Below are 20,115 nucleotides of genomic sequence, written 5' to 3'. Positions count from 1 at the left end.
TAAGCCAGCCACAGATAGCCTTGTAGACAACAAACAGATGTAGGCTAGAATATATTCAGGTAGGTTTATAACTGGTTGAACATTACTCAAGGTAGCTGATTAGTGGATCAATGAAAAACCATAAGGAACTATTAAATAATTTCTCCTGTGTTCTATTCTACTTTTTTTCTTAAAGATTTTTTATTTTTTCTTAAGATTTTATTAATTTATTCATGAGAGAGAGAGAGAGAGAGAGAGAGAGAGAGAGGCGGAGGGAGAAGCAGGCTCCATGCAGGGAGCCTGACGTGGGACTAAATCCCAGATCTCCAGGATCACACCCTGGGTTGAAGGCAGTGCTAACCGCTGAGCCACCTGGGCTACCCATCTTAAAGATTTTTTTTTTGTTGTTTTTTTTTTAAAGATGTTATTTATTTATTCATAGGGACACAGCTAGAGAGAGAGGCAGAGACACAGGCAGAGGGAGAAGCAGGCACCATGCAGAGAGCCCGACGTGGGACTCGATCCCAGGTCTCCAGGATCACGCCCTGGGCTGCAGGCAGCGCTAAACTGCTGCGCCACCGGGGCTGCCCTCTTAAAGATTTTTTAAAGTGATCTTTACACTCAATGTGTGGCTCCAACTTACAACCCCGAGATCAAGAGTCTCATGCTTTACTGAGTCAGCCAGGTCCCTCAATCCTACTTATTCATTTATTTTTAAAGATTTTATGTATTTATTCATGAGAGACAGAGAGAGGCAGAGACATAGGCAGAGGGAGAAGTAGGCTCCCCCTGGGGAGCCTGATATGGTATGGTACTCAATCCCAGGACCCTGGGGTCATGGCCTGAGCCAAAGGCAGATGCTCAACCACTGAGCCACCCAGATGCCCCCCTTATTCTTATTAATGTCTTGAATGTGGACACAGATGGTACATCTACCAAATTTGCAGATGACACAAAGTAGGAGGGATAAGGAATATACTAGCTGACAAGACTCATAAGTATTTTAATACATTAGAACAAGAAGCCCAATCTTAACAGAATGCAATATAGTAGGGATAAATGTAAAATGCATGATTGGAGAGATATGACTTAACAGCAAACCAGATCAAAACATTTAGACATTTTTGTTGATTGCTCACAGTAGAGGCTGTAATAGGGTGGCTGAAAAAACTAGTGTAATCTTAAACTGAGTTAACAGAACTACTATGCCCAGGGCAAGGGGAGTGGTAAATTCTGTTCTACTTCACACTGATAAGAACACCCTTAAGAATACTGTGTACCAGTGACGCCTGGATGGCTCAGTCATTTAAGTGTCCGACTCTTGATTTCAGCTCAGGTCATGATCTCAGGGCTGTGAGGTCAAGTCCCATGTCAGGCTCCATGCTGAGCAGGGAGTCTCCTAGGGATTCTCTCTCTCTCCCTCTTTAAAATAAACAAATAAATAAAACTATGTACCACTGGGATATCCACATTTTAAGAGAAATACTGATGAGATAGAATATATCTGAAAAAGAGAAACCAATTTAGTGAATGTTCCAGAAACCAAGTAGAATGATATATAGAACTAAGGATACTAACTATCCTGGAGAAGATAAGGAAGAAATGAATGCCTCTTTACTTTTTGGATTTGGGATTTATTTTGCAAAGTATAGGCAGTGAAACTTTGCATATTATCTAATTTTCTCATTGAAACATATTTTTTAACTTCTAAACTGTTATTTTATATTTGATATGTACAAAGAAGTGTATGTAGTATATGCATGTCATTATGAAACATAACAAATAAAAGGAACCGAGATTTACCAAGTCACCTGAAAATGAGTATAGCATCAAGACCAGTATGGCTACTGTGTTGCTCTACTCTATCTGCTGCCTTTCCCTTAGAGGAAACCACTAGCCCAGATTTGTTTTTTGTTCTTTCTTACTTTATCATTTAAAAGCGTAAGTTATCCCTAAACAATACATTGTTAAGTTTCGTTATTTCTGAGCTTTGTTTTCACTGATGCACTTTCACAGAAAAAAGTGTTGGACTCTAAAATAAACACTGCACTCAAAAAATTTTAGTATTCCTGTCAGAATAAAGGCTACCTTTATCATTACACAATAATTGTATTTAAATCTCACAACTATGCCCATATCCACCAGTCTCCTTCCACTTCTTCCCCACCTAGGCCTGCCAGATTTAGCAACTACAAATATAGGCTGCCCAGTTAAATTCCAATTTCAGATAACAAATACATTTTCTGTATGTTTATCTAAAATTGGAATTTCACTGGCAGTTCTGTATTTTATCTGGCAACTCCACTCCACACCCAAGTTAATTAAGTGGACAATTAACCCTATGATCTGTTAGTGTGTAATAAAGAGAAAAAGTGGGAGGAATTGCCTGGTCAATGTCATCATATAAATATTCATCTAAGTATTCAATAGTGTTCACTGATCAGGAAAAAAAATTGCACTTGTGTGAATTCAGTCAAAGCTTTCCCACAGTGCATTCAGTATATATGCCTAAATGCAAATACCACTGTATAAATGCAGTTAAGTACATTTTTCAAAAGCACTCAGTGAAGAGTAGGAAGGTATATTATTAGCTTAATTATGTTGGCTTATATTGTCCCCTCACAAAAAACAAGAACAAGATGGCTACTGTAACAAACTGACAAAATCTCTAGATATGTAAATTGACTTATAATCATTATTTAAAGATATCTATATCATTTTGAAGCTGTCCTCAGTCAACATGTTCAAAATGAGGTTAACTTATATAGGTCAACGTCAATAGCCAACTTTCTAGATCAATATCAATTAAAATTATGTTGTCATTAAAAGGGGATTCAACTAGCACCTACCTGGCTAAGTAGGTGGAGCATGTGACTCTTGATCTTGGGGTTGTGAGTTCGAGCCCCACATTGGGTACAGAGATTACTTAAAAAACTAAAACCTTTAATAATAAATAAATAGGGAGTGCCTAGGGGGCTCAGTCTGCTAAGTGTCCATTCTTGATTTTGGCACAGGTCATGATCTCAGGGTTGTGAGATCAAGCCCCTGTTGGGTTTGGCACTGAGCATGAAGCCTGCTTAAGATTCTGTCTCTCAGGATCCCTGGGTGGCTCGGTGGTTTAGCACCGCCTTCGGCCCAGGGCATGATCCTGGAGTCCCTGGATCAGGTCCCACATCAGGCTCCCTGTGTGGAGCCTGCTTCTCCCTCTGCCTGTGTCTCTGCATCTCTCTCTCGGTGTCTCTCATTAATAAATAAATAAAATCTTTTTTTAAAAAAAGGATTCTCTCCTACCTCTGCCTCCCCTGTGCCTACCCCTTTCACACACTCACGCTAAATAAATAAATAAATAGAAATTCAATTACTATATATACAAAATCTTTTTAGGGCACTCTTCATGTTATAAAAAGGATACTAGAAATATTTCAGATGTAGTATTTCTCAATCAAAATACTGCAATATGAGGTATGTGCTTCCCAAGTCTGTCATTACATAATCTCAAAATCCTTCCACAACCAGAATCACTAATAGCTCTAGATTTGGATTTAATCACTTAATTAATCATTTAATCACTAATAGCTCTAGATTTGAATGGCAATCAATACAAGTGTGTATTAAGAACCTTTATAGGGATGCCTGGGTGGCTCAGTGGTTGAGCGCCTGCCTTCGGCTCAGATCATGATCCCAGGATCCAGGATCAAGTTCCGCATTAGGCTCCCTGCAAGGAGCCTGTTTCTCCCTCTGTCTGTGTCTCTGCCTCTCTCTCTGAGTCTGTGTCTCTCATGAATAAATAAATAAATCTATAAAAAAAGAACCTTTATAAATTCCCCCAAATAGAAGCTAGTTGCATGCACTGTTTTGCCTGGCTTACTGCAAAACCCACGTTTTGAAATCAGGTATTGACATGTCTGACTATAGGTAGGATTCTTGGTTTTTCAGAGCTTCAGCAAGTGGTTTCTCTCCAGGCAATCATTGGATCACCTTTCCCAATTTTAAAATTAAATCTTCAGCACTCATATGATGAGGCTCTAGGTTAATGAGGCCTTAAAATCATGGTGCATGTGCTTAAGTCTACTTTTGAAAAGAACACTGCATTTCTGTGGTTTCAAAGAGCCAGATCCCATAAACCACCCTACCTCTAAGGTTCTCACCCTTTAGCTACAGACACATCCTTCTGCCTTTTGGGCTTGATGTTCCTTTACCTCTTACCTGAGGGTTGTTATCTGAAAAGCAAACAAACACAATCTGTAAGCCTTTTGAGAATAGGGAGGAAGGAGAGTGCAAACTAAACCTCTATTTGCCACCTGCTTCATAGTCAACTAAACAACAAGGAACTCAAAGACCCACCTCCTGCAGTACACAAATAAAATATTAAGAGCAATCTCACACTTAACATTCACATCTCTAGACTTCGTACTATACTAGGTGAAAATATACCAAGATAATTTGGCAACACACAAAAACATGGACAAAGTCTTCTTTTTCTGTCAGTAAGAGGACGCACCTTTTTCTAGGCTCCGAGAAAAAAAAAGGTGGTTGGCTCTTGAAGGAGCCTCTTGCAAAATTCCTGACAGACTCCTAAAGAGGTAAAATGGAACAATGATATGGAAGAAGGAGTATAAGTGAGTCAGCTGGAATAAAGCTGGGGAAACATTTTTTTTTTTTTATAAGAAGATGACTACCAAGGGCTTAACAGAGAATTACCCTACAGCTTGATTTTGTTTTTATCCTCTTCTTTTTGCCTTTGCCATCAGGAAACTATAAAAGTAAAATAAGCTTATGCAGTTTGTCAGAGAACTGAATTGAGCAGAACAAAAAAACAGCTTGCCTGTACAAAGAAGGTGCAGGGATTCTAAGGTTCTTGAGGTGAATAGGCTATGAGCACAGATAAGGCCTTACCAAGTCATTAAAGTAAGCAGGTAATTAAAGAGTTTTGATTTCTAAAACCCAGTAAGTTGAAATAGGAAGATCTAATGGTAAACTAAGACCAACACACAAGTGGCTAAGTCTAAGTTAGGAATCAGAAGGGTTCTGGTGATCAGAAAACCCTGGCATGAAGATTTTCTCCCCACTTAGGCCAGGCAGGAAAACAACATCAAACACAAAGCCAAAAACAAAGCCAAAAAACCACAGAGTTGAACAAAAATTGTAAACAGTTCAAATTTAGATAAGATACCGTTTTAGCTTTTAAATCTTGCTCTAAGTGCCTTGTTTTTAAAACTGGAATTGAAGTGTTATATACTGATTTTATTATATAAGATTTTATTTCTTTGAAAGATAAAGAGAATGCATGAGCACATATGAACGTCCTTGAGGAGGAGCAGAGAGAGACAAGCAGACGCCATGCTGAGTGTGAAGCCTGAGGTGGGACTCAATCTCATGACTCTAACTAAGATCAGGACCCAAGCCAAAATCAAGAGTTGGGCATCCAACTTACTTAGGTACATTTTTATGGTAAGTTTTATTAATCATATATGAAGGAGTAAAATCACTCATAGAAAGTGGTAAGTCAAATAACATCTTCAAGTAATAACAATACTCAAGTTAAAGAAATGAGATCTAAGAGAAAATCATTTGCTGGCCTTTCAAAATCAAATCATTTGTAAAAATAAACAAATTAAATAATTTGTGACAGTACCACACCTATTCTCACAACTCTAAGTTGGCTGCTACCAAAAGTGACAATCCCAACTCAACCTGAAAAGTCTAGGAATAGCAGGAAAGAAAGTGTTAGGCAATCACAAATGACTCTTATTTTCCTAGTACAGCCTTAATGTCATGTTTTAACTAAGCTGTTGAAAACGGACTCATTCATATTTCCCTAGATATATGGCAATACTAATTTATTAACAAGATTAACAAAAAGCCAAGAATATAGTTATAATTATCAAACAGGGAACTAACTGAACCCTAGAGATGTGAATTACTACTTCTATTATTCTTTGAAAGGCCATTTTTAGTTTTAAATACTATGAAAGCCATGAAGTAGAATATATCTAAAATACCTAATAACTGGGATCCTGGGGGGGTCAGTCAGTTAAGCGTCTGCCTTCAGCTTAGGTCATGATCCTGTCCTAGGATCAAGTCCTATGTCAGGGTCCCTGCTCAGTGGGGACTCTGCTTCTCCCTCTGCCCCTACCTTCTGCTCATGCACATAAACACTCTCTCTCAAATAAATAAAATATTTTTTCCCAAAGATTTATGTATTTATTCATGAGAGACAGAGAGAGAGGCAGAGACATAAGCCGAGGCAGAAGCAGGCTCCTTGCAGGGAGCCCAATGCGGGACTTGATCCCAGGATCACGCCCTGAGTCAAAGGCATACTCCCAACCGCTGAGCCACCCAGGTGTCCCACCAAATAAATAAAATCTTAAAAAACCCTAATAATGATTTTATCCATATTAATGGGAATAGGTGGTGAAAAAAATTTGGCACAATAGCTGTTTTTTTTAAAGCAGGTTTTGTGGCAACATTTATAAATAATCTTTAATAAAATCAAAGAAAACTTCATAAAGAAATATAAATCTAGTCACATATTTTTGTTTTTTTTAATCACATATAAATTACAAACTTAAAGGAGATCCTTAAGCAATGATGTGCATTCTGTCTAAAATGACAATCTGATTTTTCAAAACTGATTTATATAATTCATGCAGCTTTATGCCATATTCCTGAAAGAACATCTTGATAATCTATTTACTAACAAAAATAACAGAAAAATATATCTGTTCCCTGGGCCTACTCAAGAATTCTTTTTTTTTTCTACTCAAGAATTCTAAACTAAAAACATTCTAGTTTGCACATTTACAGACATTTAATAAATACCCACATTAAAAACAACTCCAGGAAAAGGCATCTATCTCACAATGTCCCAATTTGCCCAAGTGGGTTAGATAAAAGTCACATCTCTTAATGATTTTTTTTAAGATTTTATTTATTTATTCACAAGAAACACACACACACACACACACACACACACACACACAGAGAGAGAGGCAGAGACATAGGCAGAGGGAGGAGAAGCACGCTCCATTCAGAGAGCCTGATGTGGGACTCGATCTTGGGACTCCAGGATCATGTGCTGAGCCAAAGGCAGATGCTCAACCATTGAGCCACCCAGGCGTCTCTCTCTTAATGATTTAAAGTAATTTCTAGTAAAATCATAACAGAAACAGGTAACTAAATTTATGACTGCCTAGAGAAGTCAATACTAACACAGTCATGCTAAATCACTTTGTAACTTACTCTTTAAAAATAAACAAGAGGCTGGGTGGGCTATGGGCCATATCTGAAGCTTTAGCAAGTTAATGTGCTAATATGATTTTTGCAAGTTATCTAAAACATGCAATAGTGTATTAATCTTAGAAAGGAAAAGGTGGGGGCGGGGCGCCTGGCTGGCTCAGTCGTTGGAACATATGACTCTTGATCTTGGGTTGTGAGTTCAGGTCCCACACTGAGTGAAGAACTTACTTAAAGAAAAAAAGTAAATGCCAATAGGATCAGCCTATATAAAAATTTGAACTTTAAAGAATCTGTCACAATCCTCCTTTAAAATTTTTTACATAAATCAATTCTATTGTCAGTGAACTTATTATTCAGACTTTGAGATTCTTCCTTTTTCTCCTTCTGAGTTTACTGCTCATTACCAAAGATGGGCAGAGGAACAAAAATCAAACCAAACCATTCTTTTTTTTTAATTTTTATTTTTAATTTACTGCTGTCTATGATAAAAGCCTCGATGGAAAAAGAGGTTGTAAACTAATGACTGAACTGAGGTTTTGGTGTAACTGATAGCTTTTAATTATTCATGTTCTCCTTCCATGTCATGAATAGAAAAATAAGCATACTTCAGTACATTTAATATTAAGCATTTTATTTTATAAATTTTATATTATATAACTATGCTTTATGTATTTGAATTTCTATTTCTGCATACTTTAATGAATATGTATTAAAGACTCAATACTCTAGAAAAATCTCAAATTACCTTAAATGCTTATTTACATAAAACATTCTGAGTGGCACATTTATTATTAATTATAAAAAAGGTTATTCAATCTTAGATCTTAAATAGTAATTACTGATAATGTTATTTTTCTAATTAGCTACGAGGAATGCATTTTTTCCTACTAATTTGACAGCCAAAATAGGTTTGATTAGGTGGAAAATATTAATAACTACCACATGCATTCATTGTGACTGCTAGAAAACAGCTTTCAAGGGGAAGAAAAAAAAAGAAGCATTGTGTTTCCAATTAGTGGCTTGTAGCCAAAAATATGATCAGTTATACCAAAAAAGCAAAACAACGCCCCCCTCGCCAAAACTGTGGCCTAAGTAAACAAGTGACAACAATCTCCAAAACAAACACAGAAAAAAAAATCCAGGATCAAGACTTTTTGATGAAGCACAGAAGCCCAATCAGCAATAGCTCACATCTTGAGGGGTTTTCTCTTAGGAACAAGGAACATACTCCACGAAATGTAGTTAGAAGTATCTGGGATTCCAGCTCTTGCAGCAGCAAGGTCATTTTCTGACCCAGCTACTGTACCATAATCAATTCCATCAAAGCTTAAAAAGAACATGAAAAATACTGCTTATTGTTTTATTTTTTTTTTAGAGATTTTATTTATTTATTTGAGGAAGCGAGTGAGCGCACAAGCAGGGAGAGGAGAGGGAGAAGCAGACTTCCTGCTGAGCAGGGAGCCAGATGCGAGACTCTTATCCTGGGACTCCAGGATCTTGACCCAAGCTGAAGGCAAATGCCCAACCGCCCGAGCCATCCAGGTTCCCCTGCTTTTTATTTTTCTAAACAATAAATTATACATACCCAAATGGCAGGAGAGTTAGTCTCATCACTCTAACAATTCACACTTAAAATATAACATCACAAATGTTTACAGTTTAGAAAAGGAAAGTAGGGAGAGACCTAACGTTTTATATTTTCATTCAAAACCATAATCTAATTACCACAAAGTAGTGAAGTTCCACTTCTGTTGGCTAGCCCTTATCTACCTTGGACTGAGTTTTATTTGCAAAATTAGGATAAAAATTGTCCTACCTATCCCACAAAAATTGTCCCTTCTGCCTCATAGAGCTGCAGGATAATCAGAAGAGATAATGTGACTAAAGAAGTACCTTTGAAAACTCATGCCCAACACTGGTTGACAGCATGGCATTATTCTTTACACATAACAACACACAGGACTATAATACTTATTATGAACCCATTCATCCCTGGAAGAAAAAATTGATAACAAGAAATTGATATGACTACGGGATAACTGACAACACCTCCCAAGGCTTCACTGTTCACATTTAATATTTGCTGAGTACAGGATGTCCTCAAGTTACAAAGGTTCCATAAATCCAAACCACTGTCCTTGCCTCAGCCCCCTCCATTTCCTCCGTCTTTACTCTTATAGGAACTGGGGTAGGAGTGGGGGTGCAGATTTGGGAAAACCAGGAAGTTCAAAAGTAGAAGAAAATGTGAAGAGAAGTGGAACACCACAGAGCATGCCTACTCACCATCCCTATTACCATCTAAACCTTTTGTTGCTACTACATAGCAGCTGTGAACATCTCTCTCTGCTGGGAAATAAGGCAAAAGTTAAAGGTCAACAGCCAAGAGCTATGGCCTGGAACAAAATAGGGACAGTAAAGTTCACTTAAAGGAAAAGAGACTGATCTCAGTCATTAGCCTTAATCTCTAAAGCCAACCCAATATAGATAAAATATCAATTGCAAAGTATTGACAAACCTACTCACTTCCACTCACAAATGTACTAGTTTTATCAAGCTACTACCTATTCATTCTGCTCACCTGTCTTCCATTAACCCAATAAACCTACCCCCACAAGTGGAATGCTAACCAATCCCACTTACCAACACATCTGCTATATCCGATTTAACCAATCTTTCCCTAACTCTTCCCAAAGACCCAGCTGTTATAGTGGCCATCACAGTCCCTTCTCAGTTGTAAGGGACAATAAGTTATTAAATGCTAGTGAATTTCTGTAGTAATGACACTGGGTAAACGAAGGAGAAAGCTGGGGGTAAATGAGATGGATATTAAGTTCATCCTTGGCTAGTTTTTCCAGTTCGAGAGCAATGCCAGAAAAAAACACTCCCACCTCTTCTCTTGAGCCTACTTAGTAACCAGGATGCTTGCTTCTGAGAAAGTGGGTTTGAATACAGCTTCTACATTCTATTCATTGGTTCTCTAGAAAGTTTGACCTGTGGTTCATAAGAATGCCTACAGTTCAACGAGTTTGTACCGGAATAGTCTATGACAATTAGTGGTCAAGTAGGTTTTATACAGGTATGGCTTGCTCTGTACAGGTTACCCACTGGAAAATATTAAGGTTTTCTGTCAGAAATTTCCATTTAAAAAATTTTTTTTATCTTCCCCCTCACTCCTCACTTTCTATATAAAAATGATCAGGATTAGGGCCCTATGGAAAAGTAAAGCTTTTATTGCCCTTAAATCTATTTGTGGAACTAAAATAAAGTTCTCTTTTGAGCATTATCAGAATTTCACCACAGTTTTGATTAGGATATATTAGTCTTAAAACGAAGCCATTCAAATCATGATTTCAACAAGAATTCAAGCCAGGAACATTTATTAATTCACAAACTTACAATCTTAGTACATAATCTTCTAGTTTAACAAGATAAACATGTTTTGAAAAGTAAAAAAATAAAAAAAATCTTAAGATTAAAATTCTACTTTGAGTTTAAAAAGACATTATTGTTATGTATAGAAACAGGAATACTGGCTAAATCTTTAGCAGATTAATAACCTTGTCCAATTCAGTTAACCTGAGATTATTAATTATGCTTATTTGGAAGTTACATCATACAATATTAATAAGCATGAGCACCAAACAGTAACACAAATACTAATAATGCACAAACCAATTTTATAAATCCTAAATACTTCTTCAATGTTTTTAATTTTTTTAAAGATTTATTTGACAGAGAGAGAGAGAGCGCGCGCTGCTGCAGGGGGAGAAATAGAGGGGAGAGGGAGAAGTAGGCCCTCTGCTGAGCAGGGAGCCCGATGTGGGGCTTGATCCCAGGACCCTGGGATCATGACCTGAGCCAAAGGCAGATGCTTAACCCACTGAGCCACCCAGGAACGCCCCCCCCCCTTTTAAAAGTAACCTCTACATCCAGCGTGGGGTTCCAACTCATGATCAAGAGTCATGCTCTTCTGACCGAGCCAGCCAGGTACCTCTTCAATATCCTTATTTTTAGCAAGACAAGTAAACATTTATTGAGGTTTTTAAGAGATTAAAAAGTACTTGTCAAGTAAATAGAAAGGCTTATAATAACGACCTCCACTACTATCCAGTCTTTACCTTTCCCTTCCCATTTATTCGAAGGCTGCAAAAGAAAGATAACCTTTCCTAATTTCTAAACAATTTTCTCAAGTTAGAATGAATTAATCTAAGAGTCATTCTTTCTATAACCCACAGAAATCATTATTGTTAGAAGTCAGATTGCTTATTTGGTAGCTGCTGATGAATCAAGGTGCTTTTATGTCACTTCAGCTAGTTTGTGATGATTTGCAAATTTATTTCTTAACTGATCACTCTTGATCTTGAAATTTATTCTAGCTGATATTACAAAAGGATGGCCATTGGATGTCAGTGATGCAATGTATTCAATCTTCAAGACAATGACTAACAATGGAACTGGGAACAGTAGTGTGAGGAACTGTTGCCTAAATGCATTCTTTTTAAATTCTGAAGGCTTAAAATGTTTGGAGACAAAAAGTTTTTGCGGACTTAAAACTAATTTACCCAGATGGAATGCCAAACTATAAACTGCCAGACAGCTGCAGCTGGCAATAAAATACTAAAACCTGAAGAGCTTTAACAGAACCTGATTATATGGTAATCCTAGTAGCTGAGACAAGGCAAAGGAGCTAGAAGAATAACTGATAGGCTGATTGCTATGGCAACCAAGATAAATTTGTATACTGACTGGGGAAAAACATAGGGGTTGCCATCAGGTATGAGGCCCACATTAAGTTTCACATGCTTTTTCCTCAATTTTAAATCATGAGATGACAAACTAACACAAAGCCCACTCAGTCTGAAATAAGAGAATGGGGTTCTGCTCTAAAGAGTAAGGAAAGCCCCCAATTAAAGGTTTATCTGAATAATATCCCACAGCTAAAAGAGAACAGACCGAGTGAAAGTTTGTAGAAATTAGTTTAGCTCTGGGTAGAAAAACAGAAATGTAGGTTATTTATCAATTTAAGTTAGATATCAGGAGGACATCATAAAGTACCTACAGTTTTTGTTACTTTAAATTTTGTTTAAGGTATTTCTTATGGGCTATTAATCTCTTACAAAAAGGATTATTTAATTCACACTGTGTAGATGCGAATCTAAAACAATAGTAAATGGTGTGCTTTGTTTTATCTCAATTATCTACGCTCCAGGAAGCAGCCTTATAACCTGGTCTCTATATTGGCTACTGGGGCTATCCTCACCCCCTGTGCCTCAATCACCACCCCCATCAACCAAACCCTTCCTCCACCTACACTACCCCAGGAAGTAATTACCAGAATTGCATGCAGAGTATGAGGAGGAAACAAACAGCATCTTTAAGGGGTTTGCCTGGTAAATTCACCTGACTTTGTCAAAGTTAAAACAATGAAGAGAACACAAGGAAGGTTGTATAATGTAAAGGTTACCCAGTAAGTCTCAAATACCAAAAATCAGAAATTATTTACTGTTCAGTAAGCCCACCACTGAATTGCCAACATCCTAAAACTACATAGGTTTTCAACATCTTAAAAATTAAATTTTATCTACTCTATGTTATGCAGTAGGTTATCACAAGAGCCAAGTAAGCTTTTCAGTTTACAGGAGTTTGTACAGATTAAAAGTGAGCCCCCAAACTGCCATACTAATACGAACTGTCCTATCTCCATGAATCACCAATTGACAGTTGGAGGTCACTAAATTTAGAGCCTGAATTTACCTTACATGTAGGTCTGTCCCCCCCCCCCCCGCCCCGCTTCAACATGAAATTACGTGGGTGTGATAAACAGCTTTTACAAATATATTTCTATCAATCCACAAAGCCAAAAGCAATCAATAATAATCTGGGATTTATAAATATAATCTGATTAAATGCCAGTCTATGAACAGCCATTTTAAGGAATCTTTCCTAAAGTAACCCATATTGCACAAATGTTTTTAATCGAAATTTGTATCTATTTTCACTTCAGAGGGAAATATTTCTGATGCCTAAGTAAAGTGAGAAGCTTAAGTTTTCAACAAAGGCGGCTATGCAACTTTTTGTTTTCAGATTGAACAATTCTTCAGGACAGTCTGATCTCAGTTCTCATGACTTAAAAAAAATAAAGACTTCACCATTACTCCAATCTAAAATGAAAGACTAGTGGGGCACTTGCCTGGCTCAGATGGTAGAACATGCAACTTTTGATCTCAAGGTCCTCAGTTCAAGCCCCATGTTGAGCATGGAGCCTATTTAAAAAAAAAAAAAAAAAAAGACTGGGGCTCCTACTAGACTCCTGAAACTAAACTGAGTAACAATCACTGTTCTTAGATCAACTATTCTGCCACCGGTTTTCATCCTGATCTGGAGAAAATTAGTGGGCAAAAGCTAGAATCCTAGACAGAACAGTCCATGTCCTCTGACATCAGGGCATGACAAAACAGAACCACCATAGATAGGAGACCATCTTAATACCCCACTAATAGGGTAAGTGCCAGTAACCTAGAGCAGGGATAGCTAGCAATACTTTCCCTCCTTCCACAGACAAGGCAGCATGGTACAAATGAAGAATCAGGAGACCTGGGTTATAGTTTCAAGTCTGCCACTAATCAGCAATGGGTTGACCTTCCCTCTCTAAACCTAGGTTTCTCTCAGTTAAATGGGAGGGTATGGGACGCCTGGGTAGCTCAGCGGTTAAGTGTCTTCCTTAGGCTCAGGTTGTGATCCTGGAGTCCCAGGATCGAGTCCCATGTCAGGTTTCCTTCATGGAGCCTGCTTCTTCCTCTGCTTATGTCTCTGCCTCTCATGAATAAATAAATAAAATATTTTTAAAAAATCAGAGGGCTGCATTGAATGATTTCTCATCCTTTCCTATCCTAAAAATGTTACCATTCTATCCATCCTTTCAAAGCCTCAAAAATATTTTGGTTGCCACTAAAAAATAAAGAATGCTCAAAATGTCACATTTATTTTTATAACATGTTCTTACTGCCAGTCTTTAGTGTATGTATGATCCATTCAACTAGCAGGAGCATTCATCTTGAAAATCATGGAAAGATTTCCCAAGAACAAAAGCTTACCAATAAAAGCACACTATTAAACCTCAACACGATGACAGACTTTTAGAGTTGGAAGTTCTCAGGCTGTAATCTCAATTTAAAGATGAGGAAATGAAATGACTCAGAGTCCAGGGCTTTTTCTACTATACCACACTTCCTCCTCCCTTTCCTGCTTTATCAAAACATAGCAAAGTAGCAAAAAGAATGAAAGACTGCAAAACTGACCTGGATTCTAGTCCTAATTGCCATTAATTTGCTGTGGCACCTTGGACAAGTCACTTTCCCTCGTTAGGCTTTGGTTTTCTTATTTATGTATGTATGTATGTATGTATTTATTTATTTATTTATTTGGTTATTTATTTATTTAGCAGAGAGAGAGTGAGTGAGTGAGAGAGAACAAGTAGGGGGAGCAGCAGCGGGAGAAGCAGGCTCCCTGCTGAGCAGGGAGTCAGATGTGGGGCTGCCAGGCTTGAACCCACCAGGGTCCTGAACCCTGAACCCAAGGCAGACACTTAACTGAAAGCACTTAACTGACTGAGCTACCCAGGTGCCCCCACAATAATTTATATGCAGAAATTTAACTAGATGCCCCTTCTAGCTGTAACATGGTATGATGTTATTAAATCCCTATCTTAGGGAACCCTCTTGGGTCCCCTCCCTCCTCAGAAGCTTTGTACTCTCAATAAATTTTGCTTTCTGCCCACCAAAAAAAAAAATCATATCTGACAAAATAAACATTCCTGAAAGAGAAAAGTGGGAATTTCTAGCCAAGAGAACTGAAAAGTGGGCTGCCAGTTTTAAATAGATGCATCAGTTCAATTCAGCAAGCTGGTCCTAAAGCATTCTACTCCAGAATCTCTACACACACTTACACACAGTGTGGCATAGCTATGATGTACTGGAAAAAAAAATACTGGACTATGAGTCTGAAAAACTGGCTTCAAATCCCAATTCTATCACTTACAAGCTGTGTTTCATAAGCCAATTCATTAATCTCTCTGAGTCTAAGGTTCCTCATACGTAAAAATGGAGAAAACAAGGAAATCTGACCTAAAATATCAATCAAACTTAAGCATTATAAATGTGGTGTTATAGGGGCGCCTGGGTGGCTCAATTGGTTAATCATCTGCCTTCAGCTCAGATCAGGATCCCAGGGTCCTGGGATCAAGCCCAAGTTGGGCTCTTTGCTCAGTGGGGAGCCTGTTTCCCCCTCTCCCTCTGCTGCTCCCCCTGCTTGTGCTCTCTCTCAAATAATAAAAATCTTTTTGAAAATTAAAAAAATACAGGATCCTTGGGTGGCTCAGCGGTTTGGCGCCTGCCTTTGGCCGAGGGTGTGATCCGGGATCGAGTCCCACATCAGGCTCCTGGCATGGAGCCTGCTTCTCCTTCTGCCTGTGTCTCTGCCTCTCTCTCTCTCTCTTTCACGAATAAATAAATAAAATCTTAAAAAAAGAAAATTAAATTAAAAAAATATAAACATATGTGGTGAATATTGCAAAGCTGGGCAATTGGAGAAGATCTGCCACTGTGGAAAAGTAGGCAGTACTGGAATGAAGTCTTTCTATTAAGAAACTGGGCTGATCTTTAACCTCTAAAGAGTAGAACAAAACTGAAGACACCACTGAAGGGAACAGAAGAAATAAATCAATTTCAGGAAATGGACTGTGTATTTGGATTCTGATTAACAAAACATGAGATAACTTTCACTTGTGAATCAGTTTACTACAATTTGTTTTTCTTTTTTAAAGATTTTATTTTATTTATTCATGGGACACACAGAGAGAGAGAGGAGCAGAGACACAGGCAGAGGGAGAAGGAGGCTCCATGCAGGGAGCCCGACATGGGACTCGATCCCGGGTCTCCAGGATCACACCCCGGAATGAAGGTGGCGCTAAACCGCTGAGCCACCGGGGCTGTCCGGTTCACTACAATTTGATGAAATGATCTATGTACTGTGGTACACCCGTCAGCAAGGAAAATTTCTTAAAGTTTGCAAACTCAGCTTGTTAAATTCTTAAGAGTCTGTATGGTGTGCCACTGCAGTTCAATCAAGGGACAGAAGATATTTCTGGTGACCAGATATCTAGTGATACCATCTATTTCCACAAATCAAGATTTCTCATTGCATTTCTCTTCAAGGTACCTTACACGAAAGACAAAACCTGTCACAACAGAGGAAATATCAATGATGCCACAACCATTTTCAGTCCTCCCAGTACTACTAGTTCTTTTCAGATGCAACTGTCCGGACGAACCTAATTCTCTTCCAAATCCCCCCTACTAATACAGATGGGAGCCATGAAATTCACAGACTGACACTATAGCTTTACCCATAGAGTTCAACACCATTAATATTTGGAGAAGTTAGAGTTAAAATTAGAAGGTTAGGTCCCAAGAGACGTTTTTACTTTTCACCTACTATCAAAGGATCAAAGTACTTGAGAAGCTCTATTATCCCAAGAGGCAAGAAGTGATTCTATCAATTCTATCAAAATGACTCACTGGATTTAAATAAGTTAAATAGCTCCAAGTTCTGCATACTTCCTCTCAAAGTAACCACTGTGTGAAGTTAAATTTGTTAATTCCAAGAAAGGACAAGGGAATGGACATTTGGGTTCTTTCTGTGCCAAGTACTAGACAAAATAAACTCCTGATATAACTGTTCTTCAAAATTAAATGTTTCGTTCACTGAGAAGGAACAATATTCACATATTTCTAAAATGATTACAATCATATACATAGTTATTTCCTTCCCCACTCCACACATACTCAAAAGCATTAATCGATTAGGTATATCATTCAACCTAAATCGACAGTTCAAAGGGAAAAGCAACAAAAACAAAATTTAATTTCAAGGGAATCCAAACATTTTGGCGCCAAAAGTATTTTCAATCCTGTACCATCTAGCTATGAACTTGTTTCAGATACTGAACTTGAAGGAGACTCAGTGCCAACTCAAGATTGGGCCTTGCCACCCAAAAATCTCGTAATAGTGATAGGAAGGCTGGTGGAAACACATCTGCCATCTACAACGTACATTTCTTTCTGATTTTGCTGCTGTGACTTTTTTGCTATATGTTATATATAAAATATATTAAGCTTTAGAATGACTTCTAGAAAGTACAAATAACTTTATTTGCATCAAGCAGTGTTTCTTCCATGGGGAAAATTTGGGAATTGAAGGCAGCTAAATTCCTGTAACCGTATAAGTGTCTACTTACATTAATATACAAATTTCACTAATTCTCGAGTTCTTACAGCATGAAAATATATTTCACTGCCTCAATTTCCACCCAAGTCCGTAGAGGAGTTCGGCAAAATAGCTTTAAATCCTGTTTCAACTTTTAAAAGTGGAGGAGTCGGTAAGTAGAAGTCCCAGTCAAGCAGTCCCAGACAAGCAAAGCATTCCAACTACTGCACTTTCTTACTCAGAATCTCTCAAACTAATCATCATTAAAACATTTTGCAGAATTAGATAAACAAGACAAAGCTGTGGCTCTTCCAACGAACAGATTACTCAGCACTTGTTTGTATTTCTGTAGTTGGTTATGTACAATTGTAATTGTGGCCGGCTATCCTTTTAAGACGGCATTCTCCCTAATGGTAAGGACCGTGTCTTCGATTTCCTTTGCCTCACGGTGAGGTGCTATTTTAGTAAAACACTGTTGATGTAGGTACATCAGCTAGAGGACTTTCCTAAGTAAATATCCAACCTTTCCCTCTGCCGCTCCTTTTCTTTCTATACAACGAAGAGGGCGGTGGATAATTAAAGCTACCTTCGAAACGAATAGGTAAGTTAGCGGCAAAAGAAGAGAACCAGCGGGAAGTGCAATTTCTTCTGTTACTGCTCTGTGGTCCCCAAGGCCAAAACGGATGTTTCGAAGGTAAAACGCTGAACCTCACAAATACAAATCGCCGGCTCTCGGACACGTAAAGTGTCCCACCTCGAAGAAAGCAGGGCAAGACAAGAAAGGGGCTCCTTAGCCCCAGGGACCGCTCCCCAGGGAAAGGAGGAGGTTTTGCCAAGGTGGGCCATTCCCCCTCCCCCGAATCCCTCTGTAGTGCGGGAGTGAGAACAGAGAAGCAGCGGTGGCGGACACAGCGAGACCTGGGAGGGGTGCCGGGGGGAAGGCACAGGGGAAACCGGGGGACCGGAGCGCCCGGCTTCTGGGCCATAGCTCCAGTTACTTACCCTACAGGGTAGCCGCCCCCTAGGTGCACATCTTCAGGGGCATCAAAGAATTCCTCGGTGTCGCTTTCCGACGCCATTTATAGGACACACCCGCGGGTGAGGGGGCCGGCGCCGCCTGGAGGGAGGGTGACTTTCGTCTCCTCCTTGTCGTCCTCCTCCCCGGCGAGACCGTGAGGAGGTGGGTCCCGGGCGAGGATAGGGACGGAGGAGACGATCTAGAGTGAGGAGCCGGTGAGGAGCAGGGGGCCGCCGTCAGCTGCCGCGCTGCGGGAACGACCAGTCAAGCGGCAGCCTGAGGAGGTGGCGGTGGGTCCAGGGACTGTTGCAGCCGCCGCTCCCGGCGATAGGTGTACAGGGAGAGTGAGCGAAGAGGCGGTGGCTCTCTGTGGGGGAGGGCGGGCGCGCCGACGACAGCGGCTCCAATTTCTCCCGCAGCAGCAATTACAGCAGCTGGGAGAGCCAGATGCCCGCAAAATACGGACGCGCACCTAACCTCGCGAGATTTCGGGAGGGGCCGGTTAGAGCGTGGGCGGGGCGAAGAGGAGGCGGGGGCGGTTCCAGAGCGGCGGCGCTCAGATTTCTGCTACCCGAGAGGCCTATCAAAACGGCGCAAGCGCGTTGAGGGCGTTCGGTGACGGACGGAAGTAGCCGAGGAGGGTGGGGAAGAGCCTCCTGGAGGGAGGAGCCTACAACCTGCGCAGGAGCGGGGTGGTGCCTCGGCTCCTAGGGAGTGCGCCCAACGTAGGTGGGGTGTGGCGGATTGTCTTACCCTGTAACCCTGGAGTTCGGAAGACCCGCATCTTCAGAGGGGTGGTTTTGAGTCTGCTTTTTTTCCTTGTGAGGAAATGATGTCGGGAAACCTTGGCGTTGTGGTTTGCATTTACGTCGTCTTCATTTATCCAAGCCCAGAGTATCCCACCCTAGGGCATAGGCAGGTCCACCACCGCTAGCGTTACGGGAATAACTCGAGCTGTTTACTACAGGATCTCTGATTGAGGTCCCTAGAGACGATCCTGCCGGCCAGAGGGTGGGGTCCATGAGATCGTGGGGAGTGTGCCAGTTCCATGAAGTAATGATGGATTCATTGCTGGAGCGGAGCCAGCATAAGGCTTCCAGTTACTCTTTCTCTAAACAAATATTTGTTGCTGCCCACACTTAATGTGAGAGAAATTCTTACAGACTGGCCAAGATGTGGATCAGTCAGTGGTAAATATTTATTGAACAGATACTACTGTGGCAGAGCTAAGAGCTAGTAACTTAATTCTGACCCTAGATTGTCCAATGTCCAGTGATAAAAATAGATAAGTACTTTTTGAAAGACCAAGATGTTCTTTCTTGACGGATCATTGACCACAAAAGTGATAACATTGACTTTCTAGGTGGTCGCTGAAACGCTTTAGTTTCCCGTTGACGTCATGACTGGCGGGCTCTCGGAACTGTTTGCTCAGCCTCAACTACTTCTCAAGATGGCAGCAGGAAAGACTGAATTGGCTCTGGGCTCTTTGCCTTGGAGGCTAAAATGGGGTTCTAAATTTCTCCTTGTAAAGCAACTGGGAAAAGATCTAGCGTTGTCTGGCGTGCTTGAGTAAAACCAAATGCCATATACTGTAACTTCTGTAACATCCCAGGGAA

The 20,115-nt window shown here is 39.8% G+C and overlaps 1 protein-coding gene across 1 annotated transcript in view; it reads right to left on the bottom strand.

Annotated features, from left to right (window-relative positions):
• The window catches only part of WDR44 (WD repeat domain 44), an 81,356-nt gene extending 62,376 nt beyond the window's left edge, over positions 1–18,980 (bottom strand). Inside the window, exon 1 of the mRNA XM_025431340.3 lies at positions 18,484–18,980. Within this exon, the coding sequence (XP_025287125.1) occupies positions 18,484–18,560 (77 nt within the window). The 5' untranslated portion in view covers positions 18,561–18,980. The remainder of the gene's footprint in view (positions 1–18,483) is intronic.
• Positions 18,981–20,115: the final 1,135 nt, after the last annotated feature.

This window comes from Canis lupus, chromosome X (genome assembly GCF_003254725.2).
Source record: "Canis lupus dingo isolate Sandy chromosome X, ASM325472v2, whole genome shotgun sequence".
In the NCBI taxonomy this organism is placed as follows: Eukaryota; Metazoa; Chordata; class Mammalia; order Carnivora; family Canidae; genus Canis; species Canis lupus.
This window is presented reverse-complemented; position numbering and strand designations above follow the sequence as displayed.